General features: G+C 44.9%; 1 protein-coding gene across 4 annotated transcripts in view; it reads left to right on the top strand.

Moving 5' to 3' along the window:
- The window catches only part of ABLIM2 (actin binding LIM protein family member 2), a 61,477-nt gene extending 37,958 nt beyond the window's left edge, over positions 1–23,519 (top strand). For 2 of the 4 annotated variants that reach the window (XR_015794169.1, XR_015794170.1), the window contains 8 exons: positions 758–859; positions 1,861–1,914; positions 6,933–6,982; positions 9,508–9,652; positions 14,539–14,597; positions 16,843–16,891; positions 17,800–18,078; positions 22,474–23,519. Coding sequence is in view for 1 of the 4 variants with exons in the window: in XM_088131118.1 (XP_087987244.1) it covers positions 758–859; positions 1,861–1,914; positions 6,933–6,982; positions 9,508–9,652; positions 14,539–14,597; positions 15,608–15,617; positions 16,850–16,891; positions 17,800–17,807; positions 17,998–18,078; positions 22,474–22,587 (665 nt within the window). In the remaining 3 variants the exon portion in view is untranslated. Of the gene's footprint in view, positions 1–757; positions 860–1,860; positions 1,915–6,932; positions 6,983–9,507; positions 9,653–14,538; positions 14,598–15,607; positions 15,618–16,842; positions 16,892–17,799; positions 18,079–22,473 lie in introns of all 4 variants that reach the window. The other 2 variants (XM_088131118.1, XR_015794171.1) reach the window with 2 other exon arrangements.
- The last annotated feature ends 3,199 nt before the right edge of the window (positions 23,520–26,718 follow it).

The raw sequence follows: 26,718 nt of genomic DNA, 5'->3' as shown, positions 1-26,718 counted from the left end.
GGCTGCTTCTAGGGCAGGGTCACCGCCTGGCGCCTTCGTCCGGCGCTGCTTCCCTCCACTGTTCTGCCGGCCATCCCAATGCGGCCCCGGCGAGGGAGGGAGCGAAGCCCCGACCTGCCTGCTGTGGTCCTGACCTAGACTGGCCCCCTCTCCAACAGGTGCCTTGTTGGGCAGAAGCAAGGAAGACGCCCCTCCCGTAGAAAGACCTGGGCCAGCTCTTGGGGGAGAGGTCTGCAGAAAAGGAGAAGAGCCCCAGCTGGCTGGGGAAAGGGGCTCGGGCGGCTCTGCTGAGAAGAGTCCCGGAACTGGCACCCCGTGGAGAGCTGCTGCTGGTTGGATGGTTGGTGGGTCTTGGGCCAGGCATCTCGGGCGTCTGAATCAGGCCCCTTTAGAAGTCGTATGAATGGATACGCTGAATTTCCTTTCTACTTTCACGCAGTGTTTCAGATTGATGTTTTGGGGCAGGAAACAGCTGAAATTAGCAAATGATGTGGACGCTGGCACCTTATTTTAAATCTTTCTGTAAGACGTAATTCTGAGATAGATTCAAGCTTTTTGGCCACGATGCCCACAGAATCGAAGCCAGTGCTGAAACAGGATTCCTAAACTATTTTAAATATTTGTTGGATTAACAAGTTGTTTGAAAGAAGCTTTTTTCCCCATTGAATTTTATCTACTTTGCTTGCCATTTTTTGTTTTATATGCTTTTTCTTTTTCTTTCCTTTTCTTTTTCATTTTTGTGCTCTTCCCTTTGGAGGCAGTGAAAGTGGCCGGAGCACCCCAAGTTTATCCCTGTGTTCAGACAGCAAATCTGCGTCATCTCTCTATCAGCAGGCACCCAAACATTTTCATATTCCAGGTAGGATTCATTGCTTAGTTTCAATCTTCCCTTGGCACCATCGACAATGTTTTACAGGTTTATTATACTTATACTATTTAGTAGCGTGAAGGGGAATGAACAAAAATATGTATATTGAAAGATCCGAAATAGTTTTTTAAAATAGTAGAATCAGTGGCATCATCTGTTCAATAACCACTCCTTGGTGCAAGGCGTTTCTAGGAGGAGGCGCAAGAGCTGTAGGAAAAATTCTCCAGCATCTGTTCCTTTGCTAGCAGGGGGTCAGAACAGATTGGGCCTGGAGCTTGTAAGTTCCCCAGTCGAAATCACAAATGTCCCAAGCTGTCTGTGGCCATGGATGGGAATTTCATCGCTGTCTTTTCCCCCTGCTTAGCATCTCTGGTCACGGGGAGTGAGAGGGGGATGCTGCGAAAGAACGGCTGAGTCCCGTGGGCCCAACTAAAGACCCCGTTCTCATCGCTTTGAAGCAAGAAAGAAGCAGAAACAGAAAGTGGCGGTCGGGGGGGTGGCAGGGGAGCTCATCGTAGAATTCGTCTCTCATCAGTCATAGCTTGACCCGTAATTGAGATTTCAGTAATCTGGCAACTTTTAAAGAAAGAAAAGGAAAAAAGAGATTTCCAACAGCCAGTTTGAACTTAGTTCTTCTAGGAATGAGGGAAGTTTTAGGAGCCAAGCACAGTTTTAAAAACTGGTTTTCATGGTAAAAGACACTGTGATTAATCGGAGAGATCCATACTTAGCAAGCTGCTTTAATATAAATGTTTGTAAAGAAACATTGGCTTGGATCCCAACTTTTTGCTCTATGAATGAAAGATGAAGGACTCACAAGAAAGTTGGTCCTTCTGTTAGAAAAAAAACTGATATTGATCCCAAAGCAAAACGCAGAGTCCAGGTTATTGACCTTGCTCAAGCGGTGTGGGCGGTGGGGTTGGAGGCCTTCAAAACAGAGAAATCCTGTTTCCATTGCTTGTTTTTTCCTGTTTTTCTTTCCTTTTCTTCAGACACTGGAATAAAAGATAACATCTATAGGAAACCCCCTATCTACAGACAGCATGGTACAGTCCGCTTTGCTTAGCCGCATCGTGTGCAAGCAGGTCCATTTCCCTCCCCTCCCTCCCTCCCTCCGCATGCGGGCTGCTGCTTCGTTCTCACGGGTCAGGTGGCACAGCCGCACCAGATCTGGGCTGCAAAACATCAAACGGCCACTGGAGCATTTTTTCTACCTCCAGTAGTCCTCTGGAGTTTTGCAGGCCCCGTACCGTCTGCCTCCACCTTGGTGTTCTGCTTTCCGGGAAGTGTGTCCGGAGGAGAGTTTACTTTTGTGCAAGGGCCCCTTGATAAAAGCTTCCTGCGGCCTCTCCCTTCTGGGGTGCCTAGAGCTGCATGTTTGTGTGGGAATTCATCCAGACGGTAGGCTTGTATCTCCATCCCTTCTTTTCTAGAGTCCATTAAAGCAGAAGCCTTCACAAGGCAGCTTGGCACTTGAGTGCAGTTCAGGCACTGCCACGAGGATCAGTGCCCTGCCTTTGCGGTCCTGTGCCCCGCACAGCTGAGCAAATTGGTTTCTGGTTCGGCTGTGGCACAGCAGAAGCCAAGGGGGTCTCACTTCAGCCTACAGTGCCAAAGCTCCATGCACTTGAGGACAGGAGGCTTTCCCCTCCGGTCTGTGGGAGAACAAGATGTTTCCACCGTGAGCACCGTTTCACTGGTCTTTCAGCAGGAGTATGGCATTGTGAAGGGGTGTGTGTGTCCTGGCACCCTCTCAGTCATTCTCCCTCGGGTGTGAGAGCCCGCGAGCTATTGGGGTGCTGCGTTTTGCCCTCTGCGGCTGGCTGACGGGAGGAGGCCCTGGGAGCTTTCAACCTTTGAGGTTGGCTGTGGTGGAGACACCAGCAGTTGCTCTTGCAGTGTTTCCCAGGACTTGTGGGGGGAAGCTGTGGTGGGGTAGGAGCATCCTTAGTGCTGAATGAAGAACGCTAGTTTTGCCACAAAGCGTAAGTTAACTCATCTGTTCTCTACTGCACAACATGATGCCCTTTGTTGCTTGAAAATGTTCCCCCAAAATATAACTGGTGTGAGAAATCACATATCACACATGCAGAAGAACAAAGTGTTACTGACAGGACAGTGGAAGCACCTGAAACAGGGTGAAAAAGAAAGTGTCAGGTCAGCAAGGTTGTCCTTTTTCAGATCATTGTGGCCAGAGAAATAGCTGCATCAAAACACGGCAATAAGGGGGCTCAGTGAGTGCAGGCCAAGGACACTGCCTGATGCCAAAGGGCTTCCCTCCATCGTGTGAACTTTCTTCTCCGTTAACTTCTGCAACAGGCTAGTGTGACTTCATGAGACTGCTGGAAGTGGAGTGTTGGGTTGGAGCCAGAAGTAAGGCCTTCTGGTGGCCACAGGGGGTACGAGGCCAGCGCCTGTTGGGCAAAAAGGAGAAGCAGGGCCCCAGGGCTTCCTTCAGGCTTGACCAATCTAGGGGCCAGTGACCGCGGTAGATGATGAGAGCGCGGATACCACGCTGTCTGGTCATCTCAAGTCATTGTTTGTGGTTAAGTCAAGTGCACTTGGCTGGGTTCACCCTGTCCCCCCAAATAATCCCAAATGCTGTAACTCAGTGGGGTGGGGCCGTCACTCTGATCCGAGTCATGGTTTCAGGCTATAGAGTCCCGGCCAGGAAGGTTAGGGCAAGTCTTCCAGTTCTTTCATGCTGGTGGACAAGCTTGCCTTCCCTCATTTCTGTAGATCAAACATTGTAAGAGTTATAGGGCAGAATCTTTTTGGAACTGGTAACTTTGACCAGAGATGAAGAGATGAATTTTCAGGTGTTAACAGCTCTCAGGAATAAATAAAAAAACAAGCAAATAGCAAAGTCCTGTAGTGTTCCCCGATTGGAGCAGCTAGGAACAGTCAGCTGGGTGAAGACAGCAAGAGCACCAGCACCTCAAGTCGAAGACCCTGCAGCGCCCTCTCAGTGGAATTCGGACAGGTGAGCGCGCAGGCCCCGTGTCACGGTGGGGGCTGTGGGGGGTAGAAAATGAGGGGGATCCCCGTGTCTTTTCAATAAGGACAGAAAGATGAACAGGCATTTAAATCAGGATCTCAAATCCACTGCTTTCTTTTTTGACACTTGCTTCCAGTAGAACTTAGATTCAGTTTTGTGTGACATGAATAAATGTTTCACATGAGTTGGGGATTCCTCAAAGGACGAGGCTGCAGTTTCTCCATCCTGCTCTTGGAGTTTTGAATAGAAATTACAGGATGGTTCTGCCAGAAAAGATTCCTCTTTCTCTCTCTTAGATTATGACGTAGAAGGTTTTGAAGGACCCCTTGTCAGCCCATCAGGCATCCAGGAGAGAGGTGTTAAACGTTAAAGCTTTTGCTCATACTGTTGGCACAAAAATAAAATAACTCAGGAGGCAAATTATTTTATTCTGAATAGTGAGGTATTGTTAGCAAAATAAAATGTTTTCATCGAGGTTTCAGACCACAGCACCCATAAAATCTTGGTATTTGGGCTGGTGCAGGACCTTTCTTGATTTATATAATTTGTTAAAACATTTATTTCCAGGAGATTAATGTGGAGTTCCCCTATGGTTGAAATAGCGCAGCACCTTTCTAGTCACAGAAAGGTTATTGAAAGCATTCAAAGCTATTGTTAGATTTTGCAGAAAAGCAAATCAATCTTTTGAAAATGACTTTTGAAAAAAGAACATTTAATGTCTCATCTTGGGAGGGGGAAAACTTTAAGGCATGTTTGTACTTGCATGTTGTAGATGCTTTCGGTAAGATACCTCAAATCAGATTTCTGGTGTACTTTCAAAGGCAGAACAGGCTATCAGTAAAAAGAAACGTTTGAGAGAGTTGCTCTGCAGAGGTAACAGATTTTCTGAAAGTGGATCGTCCCAGGGTCTTCAGTGAGCTCTTGCCAGGAACCCATATTGGGGTGCCCACGAGGTATGCTCAGAAAAGCAAATATGGCCACCGCAGTGGTGCCATCCAAGCTCCATGGATCTTAATCGCACCATTGAGGCTGCCACCTTTATTTATTTATTTATTTATTTATTTATTTATTTATTTATTTATTTATTTATTTATTTGCCATGCCCTGCGGGCGCCCCTGATCCTGGCCAGTATTTCTTGGGCACCTCTGGAAGTTATGCGTAGGAGCAGTCCTGCTGACATAATGACTTCTTCTTCATACTTACTAGTGAAAGGACAGCATTTACAGCAGGCTGGTGGTCTGTCTTCAACTTCCCGAGGGATGCTAGGACAGGAACTACAGCAGGTACCAAGACTAATGTCTGGAAGGTCAGCTCCACCATGCCTTTCAGCTGTCTTGTTCAGGAAAACAGATATTTTATGTAAATAAATGTGTTCTGAAGAAGAAGCCTAGGCAAGTAGATAAAGCTCACTTCTTCAAAAAGAGTGCAGCCTTTGGAGCGTGTCTCTGTATGTTTGTGTGTAAGGGTGTTTGTACAAGCGAGAAAACATCTCATCAAAGGCATTTGGCTTGCACAAGATGGTGCATCCATTTTTTTAAATGAAAAAAAGTGAGCACCATTGGATTGTACACCTCCGCGGTCTGCTTGATATGGCGAAACCATGAATGTTTTGTCTGCAGAGAGGTGAAAGGGTCTGGATGGTCCTCAGATGACCTTGCTGGCTTGTTATCCTCCTCCTGTTTCAGTTTCTTGATCAAAATGCCTTTGAGCTCCCAGGACAGATACTGCCTGTCAAGCTGAAATTGGAGGGAGAGACCATTTCATTTGAGATGAAAGTTTATTTTCTTCTGTTTAACCTAGAGAACAAGTAAGCCATGTCTGTTTTATAGTGCTTAAGAACTGACCATATGATTCAACCATATAAGCTTTTTAGGAACTCTTGTTGTTAACTGCTGTCGTGGAATTTCATCACCACTCAGGGTTTCTCTCCAGACACACTGTGTGCCTGATCAGTTCAGCACTCTGCTCCCAATCCAGCCACGTGCAGACTGTATCTTCCAGCCAAGTGCGACGAAGTGCATTTCAGAAATCAAACAGGAGATTTCCAATGTGCAGATTAGAATGTCTAGGACATGACACTGTGGCTATGTGGTAATTATCAATAGTAATATGGATTCCTGGCCACAAGATGACTTGAACATCTAGTGACAATTCTGTGACCTCCCCCAAATCTCTCCCTTCTGAAGCACAAACTCACCAGTTCCCATCCCCAGGAGCATTTACTCCCCAGAGTGTCTCTTTGTCAAAAGACCAGCTCGGTTTATTGTCCCTCGTCCAACCCAGCAGTGCATCCAGACATTGGTTCAGGGTATGTGCAGCCTATTTTAATCTAGGAGTTATGGAGCAATGGAGTGGAGTGTCATCGCTGTACCAATGCTTCACCCCCACACTCTTCATGATCACTCCCTGTGACAATGGTACCCTGTTCAGAGGTGTAGTAAACAGCCCCTGCTAGCAAGAGCCGAGTGAATCGCTTTGAAATTCAATCCCCAACATGCAACCAGAGCTGGTGCTATAAAGCAATGATGAGAAATCAAGTCAACTCAGCAGAGTTGTACTCCTTCTGTCTCCCTCCTGCATAAGGCCATCCATCAAGGCAGTCAAGACCAAGACTGGCCCAAAATCAGGCCTGAAGTTTGTTTTCTTTGGGAGTGGGAAGGAAGAACTTCACGTTCTGCAGTTGCAGTGACTTACCTGGCTTAAGAACTAAGAGCTTTAGGAGGCAGCTGTTCCAGTTCTGTCACTTTGATTTGGTAAATGAAAAGAAAAAAGATGCTGGGCCTGGGAGAAGGGCAAGAACTGAAGCTGCAGAGAAAGTAGACTTGTCTGTGGCTCAGAAATAAGTTGAGCTTTATCCTCACATTTCTCCTTAGGGCCAACTCCGAACCATGTGCCTCCCCTTCAAGGAAACAAGCATGTTGTTCTCAATGTTGGTTTCACCAGCATACCCCAAAGTTCCTCCTGAATTCCATTACCCTCTTTTTGCCATTTCCTATATATTGGGGGAGAGAGATGTTTAAAATCATACTTTTTTTTTTACCTTGGGATTTTTTTTTATTGTTTAGCATCAAGAAAATCAGATGGTGATGGGAGTTCTGATCAAGACAGCAAGAAGGTAAATTTCAATAACATCCAATGATGATTTTCCGTGGCATAAGATCACTGTTTCACAGTACAGTACTGCTTTAAAACAATGGTATATATGTTTAATTGTGGTTGTGTTCAACACTTGAATAAAAATAAGCCAACTTGCCAAACCTCCCCTTCCTTCTTCACCCCTGTGATAACTCTCAGTCATTAAAAAATCTTTTGGGGGAAAACTTCATACGCATGATAAAGTAGATAAGGATCCATGAAACCTTACGTGGCAATACATTTGTCAAGTCTCCAAAGGGCTGTAAGACACTAACATTTGATGATAACAGATGAAACTGAAGTCACTCTGGATAAGAGATTCCAAAAATGTGTCTCCAGCTAAAATGTGATGTTTGATCCTTATAACTATCAAACTGATTATGAAAATGTGTTAGACATAGACAAGATGCAGGCGGGTTGTTGTAGTTGTTTTTGATGCCTTCAAGCAATCTTGACTCTTAGCAACTTCATGGACAAGTCGCTCCAGTTTTCTTCACACCAGTTTCAGGAGTGGCTTGCCCTGGGTTGAGGGAGAGCAACTGGCTCCAAGTCCCCCTTAGGCTTCGGGCCTGAGGCAGGACTAGAATTCATGGTCTCCCAGTTTCTTGCCCTGCCTTTAACCGCTGTATCAAACTGGCTCTCATTTACATACTTACCTGACTGATATCCAAGAAGAGCGTCCAAGTCACATTACAGGGTAGTCGTCCTGTCCCAGTTCCCAACAGCAAGGCTACAGACCTGCTTATGGAGTCTAGGGTTGGAAACCAGCAGTGAGCACTTTCTGCAAAGCAAATAGACCAATAAAGGTGAAAATCCAGCCTGGAAGTCAAGCCAAAGCTTTTGTTCTTATAACAGATCTGTTATTAACTTAATCATGATTTATGGAGCCAACTCCATTTTCTGGGTTCACAGGATAAAATAAAGCTGCTTGGTTTGTGATTCATCTGTGTTGTGTCTTTTTAGCCCTAATATGTTTGTGGTCAAACCACCTTTTAGATGGAAGATTGTTCTGTAAGAAGTTGGGATTAGTCCTAAGTAAGAAGGTCTGAAGGTCATGAGTTAAACTGGCATATGTTCTTAAGGTCTCTGCTTCTCCATGGTGGGGTCCATAATGTGCTGCATGATGGCTTACCTTAAGGTCTTGCATTTTTCTGAGCCAAGCCAGCTGGTAATTTCCTGACTCAGCTGCCCATTCCATTCAGGTCTCAGCTTCCTATGGTGTGCAAAAGCAGTCAGTTTCATGTCAGTAACAAGATTCAGAGGACAGCAAAACATCCACATAAAGGTTGTGGTTTCCAGAAAGTCAAAACCTGGAATCAAGGCCCTTGAAAACGTTGACTTCCCTCATGCACAGGCTTTTATATTGGATGCTTCTGGATTGAGTTAACTCTAGCAAGGTCCTGGGTTAGACTTCCCTGGTCCTGGTCCTGGTCCTGGTCCTGGTCCTGGTCCTGGTCCTGGTCCAGGTCCAGGTCCAGGTCCAGGTCCAGGTCCCGGTCCCGGTCCTGGTCCTGGTCCTGGTCCTGGTCCTGTTTAGATGATGGCCCTCCTGTCAGGATGATAATGGCCAACTAGTCAGGATGGCCATCTGGCCAGGGTGATGATGAACTCCATGCTGACCATCCATACAAGTTCATTGTAATTTTTTTCTTATATCAAAATACATGAGTGTTTGAGTAAGGATTAAACAGAATGTTAATCCACGTTTGTGGCACATAATTATATCAGTGTATTATTCACTCAGCTGGGTGCTCCTAGATCCCGTTACAATTTCCAGTTCACTAAGTCATAATAGAGGGATCAAGCTAAACCAAAAACAGACCAACCAGAACCATAATGCGATGTGTCAGTCAGGAAAGCTGTAGTGATTTTTCTCAGACTGATTCTTTAGCGCAGTCTTTTCTAGGAATCTTGGGCTTTGTCTTTCCTCTCCAGTGCTCAGCCGTTTCCTTTGCTAATCTTGATCCGGGTCCTGCCCCACTTTGACACCCCAACACTCTGTGCAAGGGACTAAGTCCATCATAGCTGTCCTTTGCAAGCCACAATGGGGTCAAAATGAGGACACATGTGTCATGACAACATCATGCAAATTCTGTGATACATATTTGTGTCATGATGTGCGTGTGACGACAGTACAACTTGGGTTGTCCTCTGTCCTCCTGCAGGTCCCTGTGAGGTTCCTTGCTTTTGCTAGCTCCCTGCCAAGCCTAAGTGAGAAGGGAGCTCTTCTCTGTAAGCGAAAGAGGATTGACTGAGTCCCCCAACAGGCCCCCGTGGCCCTTCCTGAAACGGGGAAGGACATTGCAGCCCTCGGGGCATCTGGGATTGGGAAGCAGCAACTGTCCTCAGCCTTTCTAATCACTAGGAATTGATTACCCCCTTGGTCGAAATCATTTGAAAGCTAGAAGGGAAATGCACTTTTTCCTGATTCGCATAAAGAGACCCCACCCCTGTGGATCTGCTGAGGAGCGTAAGATGTTTAATCTTGGAAATTGTTTCCCATAGTTGAAGTCTAGCTGGCTGGCTTTGAAAGGGGACGTGGATGTTAGAACTGACTCTCCTGATTTGGACACCCAGTCACTGCCGCAAAGTCCTGGGACAGACCGACAGCTTCAGCGGCTGCAGAGCAGCACAAACTGCAGCTACCTGCGTAAGTACCGGCTGCTGCCAGGCCTGGCCAAGCGGTTTGAGACCGCCAGCCCTTCAGGGCAGTCCAGACCAGGACACCAAAACCGCGACCTTTATTGTGGAGCCCTTGGGGTTCTCTGAGCTTGGTTGTTTTATCTATTATTTATTTACTTATTAAATCAATTTATATAGCCGCCCATCTCACCACAGGCAACTCTGTTGTTGTGGCATACAACAAAGCTAAAAACAGTAAAATACGTTAAAAGTATATAAAGCAAAATGAAACTGAGAATAAAAGGAAGTTAAAAACAAGGGGGCGCTCTCACTAATGCCCCTGTCCCCTGGGGTCCCCAGGCCTGCTGGCATAACCAAGTCTTAAGGGGCCTCCAGAAGCTCAACAACGATGAGGCCAACCTCGGTGCAGGGGGAGGAGAGTCCACAGTGCAGGTGCTGCAGCAGAAAAGGCCCGCCACCCAGGGCCCGCCAGATGTAGCTCCCTAGGCGGTGGAACCCGCAACGTGCCCGCTCTGCTGGATCTGGTAGAACAGGCAGATGAAATCGGGGAGAGGCGGTCCCTCAGATAGTCCAGCCCCATGCCATGAAGGGCTTTAAAGGTCAACACCAGCACTTTGAATTGGACCCAGAAACAAACTGGTAACCAATGCAGCTCGCAAAGCAGAGGGGTAACGTTTGTGCTACTAGAAATACACATACAGTAACTGCTCGTGCCGCTGCATTGTGCACCAGCTGAAGTTTCCAGATACTCTTCAAGGGCAACCCCCTGTAGAACGCATTGCAGTAATCCAACTGGGAGGTGACCAGGGCATGAGTGACCATGAGTAAGAAGGAAAAAAACTGTTTTCTTGCAAACGTTTCATTACCCGGCTAAGTAACACCTTCAGTGCCAGCAGGGAGTGGGGTTTGCTCTCTGTTTATGTACAGTGGCTTGCCCTGCCTGTGCTGGTGGGTTTTTTCCCCCACCCCTCTGGTAGTTCCTTGGTTAGGGTATCGTTTACTGCTTGATTGTCTGTCTGGTGATAATCCTGGTGTTAATCTCTGCTTATCTGGGTGATGATTGCTGGCGAGGAGATGTCCTGGTCTTTGGTTTCTTTTCTTTTCTTTTTTTCTTTCTTTTCTTTTGAATAGTGTGTAGATGCTGTTTATCTCTGTGTGCCTCTTGATGGCTGCCTTGTCTGAATACCAGGCTTCCAAGAATTTTCTTGCATTTTTGGATTTAGCTTGGTCTAAGATGCTGAGAGTTTCCCAGTTGAAACTATGGTTATGTCTGTCCACGTGTTGTGAGATTAAGGAGTTTTCATTGAGTTTTCTGTCTGCTAGTTGGTGCTCGTGGATGCGCTCTGCCAGCCTTCTGCCTGTCTGTCCTACATAGCAACTGTTACAGTCCTTACACTGTGTGCTGTAGATGACTCCTGTTTTTCCTTCTTGGGCTACTGGGTCTTTTGGTGTGCTTAAGATGTTTTGCAGGGCTTCAGTTGGTTTGTGTGCTACGGAGATGCCGTGTGGTTATGATAGTCTACTGGTAGTTTCTGAGACGTTTCTGAGTATGGCAGTGTTATCCTTTTCATAGCTTGTGTCGGTTGTGCTGTAGTGGGTTGAGTGGACAGGCACTTTCTGATAAAGTTGCGTGGGTATCCATTTTGTTGGAAGATGTCGTATAGGTGGTCTGTTTCCTTTTTCTGCTGTTCTGGGTTGCTGCAGTGTGTTTGCGCTCGTTTGAATAATGTTCTTACGCAGCTCCTCTTGTGGGAGGCTGGGTTGTTGCTTTGGTAATGGAGTAACCGGGCAATGGAACATTTGCAAGAAAGCAACCAAGCTCAGAGAACCCCGAAGACTGCACAGTTCAACCCAGAGCTAGACATGTTCTCCTCTGTTGGTGCTGCCTTCATTGCAAGGCTAACCGTAACGGAACCTTGCGCGTCTGAAAGCGCTTCTCCCCTCCCCTGCCTTTGCTTTCCAGAGGACGAGGGAGATGAGATGCTGAGATGGGGAAGGAAGAGGACAAGGAGAAAAAGTAAAGATTAGTTTGTTTGCAGATGATACCTTGTTAACTATAGTAGAACCCTTGAAAGCTCTTAGTAACATTCAGAAGCGTTTGGAAGATTTTGGAGAAGCAACAGGTTTGAAGATAAATTGGAACAAGTCTGAGATGATGTTAATCAGTAATAGTAGAGGGGAAATAGAAGGAATTAAAAAGAAACATAAGATTAAAGTTACAGAGAGTTTTAAATATTTGGGAATAAATACAGCTAAAAATTTACAGGGTTTAAAAACATTGAATTTTGATAAGTTGAAAGAAGAAATAAAAGAAGATATACTTGGAGATAAAAAATTGAAACTGTCATGGTTTGGGAGAGTAGTGTTATGCAAAACGAAGATTTTACCTAAAATTAATTTTTTATTTTGGATGCTACCAATAAAATTAACAATGGAGGAGTTAAAACAATGGCAAAATATTATAAACAATTTTTGTAATGGAGATAAAAAATCAAGAATAAATAAAAAGTGATGGTATGCATCCCAGAAAGAAAGAGGATTAGGTATTCCCAATATTCATAAATATTATATAGCTAATCAATGAGATATGTCCCTAATATGATGTATGGATTAGAAAAATTGATTTGGGGAGAAATGGAGTTTCTAGGGAAGATAAGGGACAAGGGTTGCTTTTCTTTTTACACAAAACAAAAAATGTTTCATAGAAATAAAAAACCCAGTAAATAATGTTATCTTACAGATTTGGCATAAAGATAAGAAAAATATTTAGGCCAGGAATATCACCACTGACTCGAATTGTAGATTTAGAAAAAATTCCAGAGAATCTTAAGGCAGGACTAATAAAAGATATGGAGCGAGCTGGAGTATTAAGATTGAAAGATTGGTTAAGTAAAGTTTCTTGTAGAGATGATATAAAGGAAATATTTGAACAAAGTAAAATATCTTGGTATAATGTACTGCAATTGGAGGTATGGACTAAGAACTGGGTAAAACAAATTGGGAAATGCAGACAATTAACAAAATTTGGGGAATTAATAATGCCGATGAAATGATACAGACAAAGTAACAAAAGGGTTAATAGGTAAAATATATAAAATATTGATAGAAGGTAATCAAGCACAACAAGGAATGAAATTTAATTGGGAGAGTGATTTAGGTATCAATATTACAGAAGAGGAATGGTCAAAGATTTGGACACACAGAATTATGAAAAATATGTCTGTTAGAATTAAAGAGAGCTGTTATAAGACAGTTTGGAAATGGTATATGACTCCAGTAACTTTAAGCTATTATAACAGAAATAGTTTAAAAAATTGTTGGAGGTGTAAAAAAGAAATTGGGACTTATTTGCATTTATGGTGGGAATGTGAAAAGATAAAAAAAATGGGAAACGGTATTTGCTGAGATTAATGAAATATTATCTATTAATTTGCAAATAAGTCCAAAAATTGCATTATTGTTAAATTTTGGAAATATGAAACTAGAATGGCAAAAGAAAGAGTTGATGATAATTTTTGTTACTGCCTTAAGATTAATAACAGTTAAAGAGTGGAATGCCCGTCACCCTGGGGTTGGAGGCCATCTCAGAACCTGGCCCACCGGTGGGCTGGAGGAAGAGCTATGGATGTTTAGCGAGGCCTGCTTGGAAGGCCCGCCTAGAGAGGCCGTCAGTGCTGTGGCCGTCGGACAAGGGCCGGTGGGCTGGTTAAGGCTCTCTGGGGGGGCTGTTTCTGCCAAGCCATCCCTACGACCTTGGCAAGAGCTACAAATATTAGGACGCGGCCATGCTGCCGTGTAACATTGTGTAGTTATTTGGGCTCCTGGCATTTTTTGTTTTTCTGAGAGTTGTAGTGGGAATGAATATAACGTTATTTGGATTTTTAATCTTTTTTTATTTATTTGGATTATTTGGATGATGATGATGATGATGATGATATTATTATTATTATTATTATTATTATTGTTATTATTATTATTATTATTGGATGGCCCTTATGGCAAGGCAGGCAGCTGAGTTCAGCTCGTTCCAGAGATGAGGGTTTAGCCGTTCCTATCAAAACCACAATTTAGATATGAGGACTCCCCTGTAAAACAACAGAACGTAGATCTACCAAAATTTCCTCCACATTGGTGTAGTAGCCCAGGATGAGTGTCAAGGGGGTGACCCACATTATAGCTCTGGGCTTGGAGAACTTATCTAGAGCAGCGTTTCTCAACCTCAGCAACTTCAAGATATGTGGACTTCAACCCCTGGAAATTCTGGGAGTTGAAGTTCACACATCTTGAGGTCGCTGAGGTTGAGAAACGCTGCTCTAGAGTAGCCCTTCTTAAGCTTTTTGCCCTGGAGGAACCCTTGAAATAAATGTTGGGTCTCAGGGAGCCCCTGCATAAGAAACATGATCTCTACAGATAGCATTGCACAGTGTGCAAAGTTAAAAAAAGTTTATTTTTTTCCAGTCACAACCTCTCAGCAGAAATCCGGTTGAGAAAGGCTGGTCTAGAGGACCTGGAGCGGCACCAGTTATTTGTATATGCCGAATGGGCTTACGAAATAACATGAAGTTATTTTGTGGCTGTTATCCATTTTCAGTGTAATTTTTCAAGAAATCTGGAATTCAGTTTCAGTTGTAGAATCAGGTTAATGGGTGGAATTTCAATCATTGGCTAGTTGATTATATTAGGATGTTGTCACCACAAAATAACAAGCAACACAACCTCAAATGATGTTAGAGTGCATGTGACACATTCTGCCTTAGTTCTGGTGTTTTGATCTGAGGTCTATTCATTTTCTGTAATTTCCATACCTGAGAATAAGCTGCTCATTTGTAACTTATACCTATAAAATATAAGCCATTTAACGAAAAACTCTCTTCTCTTCTGTGTCTTTTATAGGATTTCCATATTCCAAATCAGCTTCTCTTCCCGATTACGGAAAGAATGGGTTACAGCACGTAGGTAGATGTAAAAACATATCTACACAATGCCAGATTTAGATTAACAATCGAGTGAGTCCCTGCTCTTAGCCCCGGGCCTCTTCTTGCATGCCCCTTTGTGAACATTGGGAATGTTGGCTGCCATTATCAGTGGCCTTTGGGGGTCCTGACTCCTCCCCTGAAACAACTTCCACGGCTACCCCACATTCTCTCTCCCCATACGTTTTCAACAGTGTTTGGAGCAGTTGCAGGCACAGCTTGCTTTGACCATCTGGGAGATCTCCTGACTGGGAGAAGGACTCGAGGGCTGTCTTGGGAAAAGCCACCCGGGACATGCCTGGCCCTTGGGAATGCCCCTCCCCGTGATGGTGAAATTGGGATGGGTCTTGGATTTGGCCCCCATGGCATCACCTGACCCACAGGAAAGGGTGATGGGGCCTCTTCAAAAGCAGTTTAACAGCCACTCAAGGTCTTCCTGGACTGTTCAATGCACCATTGGAAAGAATAATAATAATAATTATTAGAAATAATAAATACAAAAAGAAATATTAAATTATTGAACATTAAATTATATTAATTATATTAAATATTATAAAATGTTAAAGAAATATTAAAGATTAAAAGGATTATTATTATTATTATTATTATTATTATTATTATTATTATTTTGACTTCATTAACCATCACAAAGAGGTTTTTTTAACGAGTCAACATTGCACTAACCATTAAACACAATTTCATTTATTGCGTAACTGCCTCCATCTTCTCCTATAAAAGAAATTAAGTCCCACCAAAAACAGCCAGGAATGGATGGCAGCTCAGGATAATGGGCTGATTGCAGTCAAGCTACCTAAGGAACTTGCAGGTATTACCTGGAGGCCCTGTCCGCAGTTTGGGGAAGCACTTGCGGAGCAGCTGAACTTAAAGCAGAGATCTGAACTGCTTCAGGGTCAAAGTTTTCCGCTTCAGGCAGGTTTGGCAGTTTTTGCTTTTCAGGCGATAGTTATAAAAGCATTGAGAAACTAAAGAGACATTCAAGTTGTGTATTGTCTTCTTGCCTACTATCCCAACATAGCTTCCTACATTTCATTAGAAATGTTGTCCTCCACATATCAAAGCTTTTAGTTTCTTTGAATGTTCAGACCTCATAAAATAGGCTAACGTTTTCACGTCAGATAATGTAGTCCAGATGTTCCTGCAGACGGTGGACACTGAGATGAATATGCTAATTTGATTGGTTCTCCTTTTGGATAGGAACATTTTCCAGAAAACCCACAACTCTAACTTGAGGTGGCCCATGTCTCCAGAAAGATCTTCGATGTCAACCAGATAGCTCAGTATCTATTCCTAGAAGGGTTTTAGAATAGATGTTTCAACAGTGTTGGTATTTAGGGAGGAAATACTAAGATCAGAAATTGTAAGATTCATAATCTTACCACTTTTAAAGAAGGGAGGAGTAATGCTGATTTCAAGAAGGTTCTGGTAGGCAAAAGGAAGACTGTTCCTTTGGACCTCTTCACACTTCCAGTGTCATTTTCCATCTTACTCTTCTGGATAGGCTGCTGGGCTGGAGATGGGGCTCTGTTCTTGAGTACGTCTGGAACATTTTGGACATTGGCTCTCCTTGCTCGGTGCTCCATGGGGTGACCTTGTGATGCAGTGACCCTCCGCTCTGGTTTTTCATCAGATTCCTCAAGGCTCGGGCCACGGATAGCAGCGTGAAGTTACAGACCAACTGAGAGCTAAGGAGTGAATCCAGGGGGTTAGGGGGACAATCCAAAGGGAACAAGCCAGAAGAACACAGACTGATAAAGATCACACAGGGGCACGTTCAGAAAGATCATATGGCTCAAGTGTAGTTGAACAGGAAGCCCTCTTAACAATTCTTCCGTCTTGGAAGACACAAGAAGACTGCATTTTGCTGAATTGCCTCTTAAATAATGAATTTGTTTAAAATAATTTTAAACCTCCTTTTAGGACCAGGCCATCCCCAGAAACCTTTCCAGCATGCTGACATACACTGTATTTAATTAATAAACCGAAACGCAGGAAGGACTGCCAGGAAGCCCAGGGCAATGAAGGAAAGCCTCGCAATGAGAGAAACGATTTCTGTCTTAATCAGCTTTGTAGTATGTTTCGCCCCAAAACAGGCTTGACATAATGACCTTGTCATGCCAGCAGTGATGAAGGAGCTGTGTGCATTTGTGTAGGGACAGAATTCTACGTAATTCTTTACTCCACCAAATCTTTCTTCCTGTTGCAGGCTGCAGATGCGGCCCCAGATGACCAGGACGCTGCTTGGGGAAAGAGAGGTACGTCGTGTCCCTCGGTCCACACAGCCATCCCATGGGGGGACGGGCGGGCAGGGCTGGGGGCAGCGGGGCTTTTCCTAACTGAATTTATGCCGCAGTCCATAAATTGGGCTTCGTGAACCACAGTCAGAGCAAACTCAGGCTGCTCCGGCTGCACTGGACGGATCCGAACCGTAATGGGCTTGCACGAAGGGTCGGTCCAGGCCAGCCTTCTTGCTTCGGATTGGCTCTTGGGCTTGTCCCCAAGCAGGCTCTTCCTCCCCTTCCATCGTGGGAATCAGCCCCGCTCTGGAGCCCCGCACCTGCCCCCCACCCTGGAGTTGCTTCAGAGGGTCTCCGCGGCGCCTCCGCTGCTGCGCCACCCCGAAGTGCCCCGTTCCCCTTCCCCAGCCTGAACTTTTCAGCCGCGTTCCTCACTGCGCTTTCTCGGTTCTCAGCCTCTCCCTGTAAAGCTTTTCTTTAGCCCTGCCACTTGGGGCGAAAAGGGAACCGCTGGCCCCTGGTCCTTGCTAATCCCGGGGATCCACCTGAGGACACCAGGCCAGTGGAGAGGGGTGGGAGGGCCATGTGCACCTGCCCGGCTTGCCCCGAAGCACCGCCCTGCCATGGGGCGATGGCCTCCCTGCCCAGTGCAGGGCTAGCCCTCGCTCTGTCCCAGGCAGAGCCACCCGAGGGGGCTTGCAGCAGCTGTCCTGCCACCAGACCAACACGGACAGTCCTCTGTCCCTCACGTGATGCCAAACGTGCCTCTCCTGGTGGCACTGCTCTGCGCAGTTGTGGTGAAGCTGGAAGGCCATCCATGCTCATCCACAGGAAGAAGGGAGATTCCAGAAAGAGCCACATTCTATTAAGCTCTGATTGAATCTGCCCTAATTTATTTTCATTCTTATTGTCTTTGTCTTTTACAGAATACAAGGTAAGAAAAGCTGTGAAGAACATCCAAAGCGTGTTGAAATTCAGCCTTTTCTTCCAAAAGGTTCACTCCTTTCTTCTTCTTTACCCGGTGTAAAAACTGAGCAAGTATTACTACAAGTATGTATCTCTCTCTAAAAATGGCCACAAGGGCTACATTTTTCTAGGAGTCATACCTTTTTCTTTTCTCACAGGTCTATCCGTATGAAAGCCTTATCGTCACCAACAGAGTTCGAGTAAAACTACCAAAGGACGTGGACAGAACCAGACTGGAGGTAAGAAAAGATATTGTTACTCTGGAAATTAATTGCAGTGAGCAAACACGAACCACAAGAAACCCGTCTCGTGTAAGTTTCAAAATTGGTTGGATTCATATGTTTTCTTTTCTTTTTTTCACACTGGCTAGGAAGATTTAAAGTACCAGGTTAGAAAAGAGTGTTCTATGTGATATGAGAATCTGGATCTGGTTTAAAGCCTAGAAGAGATTACTGAACTTTCTGGTGCCCTATCCTTTGTTTCCCCCGTTTAATCATCATTTTAAGTCATGAATTGCCTAACAAATCCCACCACTAGAGGCCTTTTTACAATGGCACTAGGACTGGATCTCGACAATCTGTGCTTCTAAGTATTAATAATAGTGTGATTTCAAATGCTGTACAATTGCATGGATGGTAACATTCTTGATTTCAGTACATTGGGGTTCATTATTATTTGCCAACTTTTCGTTAATTTGGAGAACTCTGAAAAGTGACTAAATGATTAAAATTCCAGTGATTATTAAACTCTGTGCTTTATAAATTTAAGTCACACACACACACACACAAACCCAAGCAGAATTCCTGTAAGAAAACAGCAGAATAAAGAGTTGGCCTTGCAATAGATGAATGAGATTAACCTGCAAGCTTAACAAAAATTTCTGTAAACATTTGCAATATTAAATTCTGTAAGGGATGTAGCCATATGTCTCTTTTGCTCTGTTATTTATCGATCTATTTGTTGCAAAACGAAAAAAGAAGAGAAATAGAGAAAGAAAAAAGAAAACAACAAAAACACACTATGTCTAAAAACCATTCAGCACAATTTTTGAAAACATCAAACGTTGACCACAGGAAATAATGTTGATCAATCTTTTTGCTACGTCAAGAGAGGCAGCTCATAAAGAGAAAGAGAACATATATCCAAGATTTAAGAGCAATCTTTTTAGCTGCCCTCTCCCCCCGCTCTGCAAATCCGTCGTTGGTAATACAGTGACGCGTCCCAAATTGTGGTGCTCTCAGAACGGTGCATGCAGTCGTGTGGAACCCCGTGCATGGGGGCACGGCCTAATGGGACATCTCTTTCTCTCTGCTCTGAGAGCTTATGGGGAGGTGGACGGTAGATACCATTCTAATCACGCTTCTAGTCATTCCTTCCTGCACACCACTGAGCACCAGCACCCAGATAGCTCCCAAGGCTGTGGCTTTGTAGATAGTCACCCGAAGGTCCATGAGTTCAGCTCCTGGCTTGAATCCTCTAGAATAACACCTGGCTACTCAGGTCTGATGAGTCCCAGTAAGGCTGAAACTGGTGGTCCATGTAATTGAAATGTTTGGTACATAATTCAAGAATGCATTCACATCTTGAACTCTGTTGAACAGTGTAACATTGTATTAACAAACATACAGAAATTCAACCCAAACGGAGCCCATATGAGATGAACAAGGATCCCCTCACCTCTTAGGTTTCAACATTGTGAGGTTGGCAGGAGAAACCTTCGCTGGGCCGCTGTGGTTTGCTCCAACTTGTATTATTCTCTGATTCTACAATACTAGTGAAATAGGGTGATATATTCATAAGATCTGTCATTATGCATAAACCATATAACTAGAGGCAAACCACTCCCACGAATACTACTCATGACTGAGAAGTCATCCTGTGATGCTGTGGTGCTTCTATAGATCACATGGCCCCAAGTATCCTAGAAACCTGCAGGAGACAGACAAATATTTCAGGATCTTGTATGCTAAAGTGCAAAGGAAGCTTCTCATGGTGGCCCTATATGGTTTCATCAAAGGCATTTTAGCTGTGTCAAGTCTGACTCTTCTGCTGTTAGTTACTTTTGAATGTGGGATAAAGTTTCTGGAGAGTCGAGACGTATTGCTGAGCTTTGTGAAATCAACCAACACCAAATTTCATTGTTTCTATTCCAGCCACAAGCACATCACAAAAGGTGTGGGTTTTGCAGTTGCACCTGTATGGTGAGGAGCAACATGTGCTACATGCCTAGTAGGTTCCTCAGGGTCTTTTTAAGAGTGAGCGGGGGGTGGGGGGTGGCAGAAGATTGGCGATGGTCTTCTCCAGTAGGAAGGGACCAGGAAGAGAGAAACGTGAGCAGAGAAGCCATGTGCTCAGGTGGCTGGCTGATGCTCAGCTATGCGAGATGAACATCTTGCATTCCTGAAACAAAGTGCTTTGAGCAGAGGCTGCAGGAATAAGGACGAAGAGGCAGACTCAAGAGTCAAGGCTCTCGCATGTGAAATCCACACAGAAATATTCAGTTGGAGGTTCAGTTTAATCCCACTGGATTAAGCATAAAAAGTCAATCCATTTTGCGACGAAACTCCTGGAATGGGATTGACAAATTCTGTACAAAATTAAAACTAACACATATAGCTTGTCTATATCCAGTGATGCTGATGTAAGAGTTTCTTTCCATTGGAAAGAAGAGCTTCGTGGTGTGGAGAAAAACTGCCCTCTGACCTACTGTGATGCTCCCCAAAATCTGCATCTGCATCATTGGACATTCTTGTTCAGCGCAACTTCAAGTCTGGTGTGGTCCTAAGCTCTGAAAACAAAAATGCTTCCTGCATGGTTTGGAAACAAAATGTTCAAAGGACTTTTTGAAGGAGCCCCACTTGAGGTCCCACTGTTACACATGCTGCTCCCAGGTTCGGCTTATGGTCACTCCCTCACACACACACAGCCTGCTGAGGCACATGGATCTTGTCAGCCCCCCTTGCTTTCTACCTGGGTTTTCCAGAGAGGTGCGGCTGGAGCAAACAGACACACAGCCCTGGTCAACAGCCGGGAAATAATTGGGGATACACACAAATCACTTCCAACTGAACACTGAGGCACAAGAGGTTCTTTGTAATACACGGAGACATTTAAAGTAACAGGAAAACTTTACTGGTTGCAAGGTACATTTGCTCTTTCTCATATACACACACACTTACCCACGTCCTTCCCAACTCGGCTGCCAGGCACTAGCTAGAGGGACGGGAAGCCACCAAGTCTGGATGACTCAGATGACCAAGACGACAGAGTGGGTGGGCTTTGGGGCCCCTTTTATCCCCAAAAGTCCTTGCTGGGTTGATTTACAAGTTGATGGGATTGGGGTGAGGGCTTCCATGTGTTCAGGCCCAACTTCCTCTTTCTGGTTCAGGTCCTTTGTTTTTTCCTTAAGACTTGCTTCCTTCTTATCTACCTCCCTCATCAAGGGATCTCATAGACAAGATTCCTGGCTTTTGTCCTCTCTGCTTACCTGCCTGCTTCATCTTTAGGTTATGGCAGCTTCAGCCTAGTCTCACACCACCAGAAGCGCCACTTGGACATATCTGAGGCCTTTTAGAGCATCCAAGATCTGGAACTCTCTGCCCTGCCAGTCGCAATTGGCTTCTCCTCTGCACAGGGTCTTGGAGCCCATCCTTGTTTTGATCTGGTTTTGAATGTAGAAAAGTGGTGACACTTTGTCTTGATTGTGAATTATTCCCCCCCCCCAATAGTCTACTTAGGGGCTTTCCTCTTCACCAGCCTTGATGCCTAGTGTGGTGTGCCTCTTTCTGTTTGGGAGTGGGGCAGCAGTTGGAAAGAGACATTGTGTGGTTGACTGTGGACACACGCAGCAAGGACAAGCTTATTTTCTAAGTGAGGGACAGCAACGTCCATTTCAGAGAGGACAGCGATGCTCAGAAGTTTGGTCACTCAGCAGAGGGCCAACAGCCACAATGCTAATTTTTGCTGAATCCTTTTGGGCATCCACCATAGAGTTCCCTTGAGAAAGAATGGGCAGCTGACGCTGTGCAGGAGGGTATCCCTTCTCTGCCTCTGGGGTGGGACAGGGATCCACGTTATTTGTGCTTTGTGACAGGACGTGGATAAGTGTGTGTATGAGAGAGAGAGTGGCTGCATTATGGTCAGTGAGGGATCCCCAAATTGCCTAAGGCGTTTGCTTTCATATGGATGTGGTAGAAATGGATTTTTCCAGAGGCACGTTCAGAAGAGTTGCAAAACCTTCCAAGTGCCTGTATTCACGTCCGTGAGCCGAGGAGTTTCGCTCTCCCCCTTCCTTCCTTCCTTCCTTCCCTCCTTCCTTCCTTCCTTCCTTCCTTCCTTCCTTCCTTCCTTCCTTCCTTCCTTCCTTCCTTCCTTCCTTCCTTCCTTCCTTCCTTCCTTCCTTCCACCACAGAACGGCCCATTTGTGCACGTGGCTTCCTCTCTGAGCTCACGGGGACCCTTCTAATGCAATCTGGCCCAAGAAAGACTTCTTTAACTGAAAATGCTGCGCTTGCTCTGTAAACAGAAGTTGTGAATTTGGCCCATGTCTTAATCTATTTGTTTCTGGCGTGCTGTGTAACACAGAATTTGCTTTTTTAAGAAAGCACTTACGATGACTCTTCTCTGTTTTCCAGCGCCACCTGTCCCCTGCAGAGTTTCAGGAAGTCTTCAAAATGAGCATTGAGCAGTTTGAACGACTTGCCCTTTGGAAACGCAACGAGCTAAAGAAAAAGGCCTTGCTTTTCTAGCCTCCTCGAGACCAGGGGACACGTGCTTGATGTAAGCCAACTCCATCCTTCCTTCCACTTACTGTGTGCAGCTGCTGTTGACCTCATCAAGCTTCACTGTATTCGGGCAGAAAAATAGACCCAAAGAGAGGTCAGCTAAATCTCTCCATACTTGCCAGATCTTTAAAGGATATAACCAATCTTGCTTTCAGTTATTGCTTTATTTGTTGCTTGTTGCAAAAGCAAAAGAAAAAGAAAAAACAAAGCCAGTAATTTCAGATAGGAAGGAAATAACTGTCATTTTGACCGAACCAAAATACTCGGCTACAATTTGGCTTCTACATTTTTGGACTTCTGAGCAAAACCTATACAGAACCAAAGTTGATGGAAGGGGAGGGGACTTCCCCGTGAGCAAAAAAAAAAAAGAAAAGAAAAGAATTAAGCCAGTAGGAAAGAGGTCAAAGAAAAGCATGTGAAACACTCAGTCTTGCCCACGATCGTGCGCGACGTCTTTTTAGAAACACAGTAAGAGCAAACCCACAATGTAATATTTTGAAGTCTGATTTTCTCACATGCCAACCAGTATTTCAGGTGTAAAGTACTGTAGCAAATGAAAAATAGCTATCAGAACTTTTATTTTTTAGTATACCTAGACAGTAATGTAAATGTGTTCAAATTGCCAAAATACAGTTCATCTTAGATGTACTTTATTTAAAATATGTGAAATATTTACATCTGTGGAACAAAATTCTCCTAAATTTAAATCTTGGGGATTATATAGAAATTCTGTATTTACAAAAATAGTGCATTCTAGTATGGAAAAGTCATCTGGCTGTGCAATTCTGGCTGTGTCCTTCTATTTTTCTCCACCATTTCACACTGATACAAAGAATGTGTAAGTTACCTGATTTGATGCACATGTTAGCATCCCCATTAAAAGTCTTGTTTCGTAACTGAACGTTATCTGGGTTGTGCTCCCCTCGCCTCCATGGATGGTTTGAGCAGGAAAAGTAGCCACACCTTTAGTCGAAAGAACCGCATTAGCCTCGTGGAATAGTTGGTCTCGAATCTCCTTCCTGCGCAAGGAACTTATGGTAGTTTCAGGGCTTGCGCGCAAACCTGAACCTGCCAGGATCAGGAGGGTTAGAGCACTAAAGTATTTCAGGCTTTTAAGACATTATTTAGGCTGCAGTCCTGTGGCTGCTGTCACATCCGTTTTCTGGGTTCCTTCCAGATATTCTCCTCAATATATGTTAAGCCCCTCACAAGCTTGGCAAGTTATGCAAATGCAGATCAGCAGATCTTCTGTTGACCTGGTTTAGCATGCTGTGTGAACCCTACCTATAAAGGCTTATCGGGGGGGGGGGGTAAGTCCTCTTGAACTTAGGTGGGAGGATTTACTCCTGACGAGACAGGTGAGCCCACACACTTGCATGGGGTCAAATCCCATGGAGGACTTATTGTTGGTTTGTGTGTATTTGGGTAGGCTATTTTTGTATGCTTCTCAGGACTTCCTTTGGAAGAAAGAGTACTTTAGATATATAAATATTATTATTTATTAATGTTATTAACAGGGGAGTCTGCTAGGTGTGGTCAGAAAAGTCAGATGGTGGCCACAATAATGCAATTGAAGCTTCCCCCGTGCGACAGATATAAAAAACAGGAAGAGCTTTGATTGTACCATCTTGACTTTTTTGACGATGACGATGACGATGATGATGATGATGATGATGATGATGATCCTGAATCAATCCACTGCAGGATGAGAGTTCTGGGCTGTAACTGGTGATAGATGCGTTTTGACTTCCCAGTCCTGGGAGAGAGGAAGACCAACTCACTCACTGTGTCTCAGGAAGGACGAGACCCTGGGTCTTCCTGCTCCTGGTTGAACATCTGAACCACCGTCCCACGCCAGCTCCCCTAAATTTCCCTCTCTGGAGATAGAACAGATCAAAAAAATTACGATTAACAGTAGAGATAAATTTCTGTATTGGGTAGTAATATGTAGGGATGCCCTGAGAGATTGTTCCTTTGTCTGGTTTTAACACAGCTAAGGCAAAATAGCACAAAGTTATCTTAAATAACTTGATTTAGGTCTGGGTTGGCAACAGAGGTGGGCAAGACCTGGAATAATCCTACAGATAATTCTGTTGACTGAACTGTATTGGAGATTGAAAAGGGACTGCAACTAATCCAGACACGCACAGTGTCCTTCTACCAAGTTAAGTAGTTTTTATTGAGAAGGAAGCAAGAAGAAATCAAAGCTTCTCCTGGGAGAATCCTGAGAAGTGAAAATGAAGATGAGCTGATGAGCATCAGCACTCATCGTCTGCAATGCTTGCATTCCTTCCAGAAGATCCCCTGATATATATTTGCAGCAACTGCAAGTTTGCAGCACTCCGCGAAGAAAAAGTTGGAGGAGGAGAGCAGTGAGTGGCCACTGATGAGAGCGGCTGCTGCAAGAGGAGATGGCAAAGGCGGCACCGCTCCTTGAGGAAGACAATTAGGAGAGCCCCCTGGGTGTGTGTGGCGGCCCAAAGCAGGAAGCGTGGGGCTGCTGGCACCCAGGGACAACCTCTAGGCAGGCCCTCGATGAAGAAAGAGCACCGAGCCTCAAGAGAATCAACAGAGACCCTGCGGAATAGGGGGTGGGATGGTGGATTCCTGTGGCCGCCAATCTGTCGATTTGATGGATAGCAAAGAAAGAGAACAACAAGGGAGATGGAGCAACTCATTGTTTAGTTTAGGATCAACAAAGGAAGGTTAGATATTAATGAGGATTAAGTATCCAGCAGGCACTGGGCACCTGCTGAGACAAAAGCGGGGGAAATAATTACTGGATTGGGGCTAGAGCTGGAAGTTTGTTATCTCACAACTTGCCAGAGTAAATAGGAAGAGATAGCTTGTTTGAGCAGCCTCTCTTCCAGGGGTTAATTGAAAAATGCAGGTCAGTCCCAGGACGATCCTTTAAGGGCTGCCGGGCTGCAGCTGTGCCCCCCAAGAAGACGAAGAGGAGCGTCTTGGGGACTGGAGGCCCAGCGTGACGGAGAATTGAAACAAACGTGTGCTGATTTAAGAAGTGTGCTGACTGAACCAGGGATGTGGCAGAACGGCTTCCGAGACTTACCACATCCCCTGACGATTATTCCCTTACCCAGGAATTCTTATGGGGGACGGCCAGATGCACAACGTCACGGACTTTGGAGAACTAGGAAAGAAGCTCAAGAATTGTGGTTCAGGGGGTGTCCTCATCCCTCCTTCCAGTCCACGGAGACAATGGAAGGGAAATCAGCGACGGGCTAAGTAAGTTGTGTTGATGGGAGAGATTCGGTTTCCGTGACCATGGTCTGAGCTGTGCCTGAGGTGGACTGCTAACTAAGGCTTGCCCCTCAAGGCCTGGTAAAATGTGCTTGGCCAGAGCATAAGGCTCTCCGCTGCATCCCCCGGATGCTGGAGGTAAGGCCCCGGAGGAACCCCCTCAAATAAAAGTTGTTCATTGCAGAATTAGGCGGGAATATTGGTCTCCTATTGAAATACCCAGTGAAAAATCTGAACAAACGTTGCACTAATGCTCAGAGTACCGCTGATTAAGCAAAATGAGATTGAACTCAGGAAGGCAGATGTAATTGCATGCATGTAACGGAGACTCGGCGGGATGATTCGCACGATTGGAGCACAGCAGTTGAAAGATAAGAAAAGATAGCATCTGTTGGAAAGGACCCAGCCTAGTATGTGAATCTGGCCGTGTGCTACGTTGCACTGCAGATCAGTGGTTCTCAACTGGGGGTATGGATGCTGTAGGGGGGACTGGGAAGCAGCCAGTCCAATTCTGCCCCGGTCCAGAGGGAGATCCGAACGCCCATCCACCCACTGCTCTTTTCTCCGGCGGGCTTTGCGGGAGGGAAAAACCCAATGAATGTGTTTCCTTGCTTCTCAGCCGGATGAAGGAAGGCATTCTGGGGAGGCAACACATGCCAAATACCAGAGACACAGGAATTTTTTTTAGCTCTCTTTCTTTCAAAGCTTTCTTTTCTAAAAAGCACATGCAGTTCTGCCATTTGTGGAGAGATTGTTCTAAGCAGAGAATGCAATTTCAAAGAGAGATTTCTGTGCAAAGGGGCGGCTTGGTGATGCAGCTACCTGACCGCTAAC

Source organism: Python bivittatus, unplaced genomic scaffold, assembly GCF_059951505.1.
Source record: "Python bivittatus isolate LINGU-HERP-01145 unplaced genomic scaffold, Pbiv_v1 ctg000970_np1212, whole genome shotgun sequence".
Taxonomy (NCBI): domain Eukaryota; kingdom Metazoa; phylum Chordata; class Lepidosauria; order Squamata; family Pythonidae; genus Python; species Python bivittatus.
This window is presented reverse-complemented; position numbering and strand designations above follow the sequence as displayed.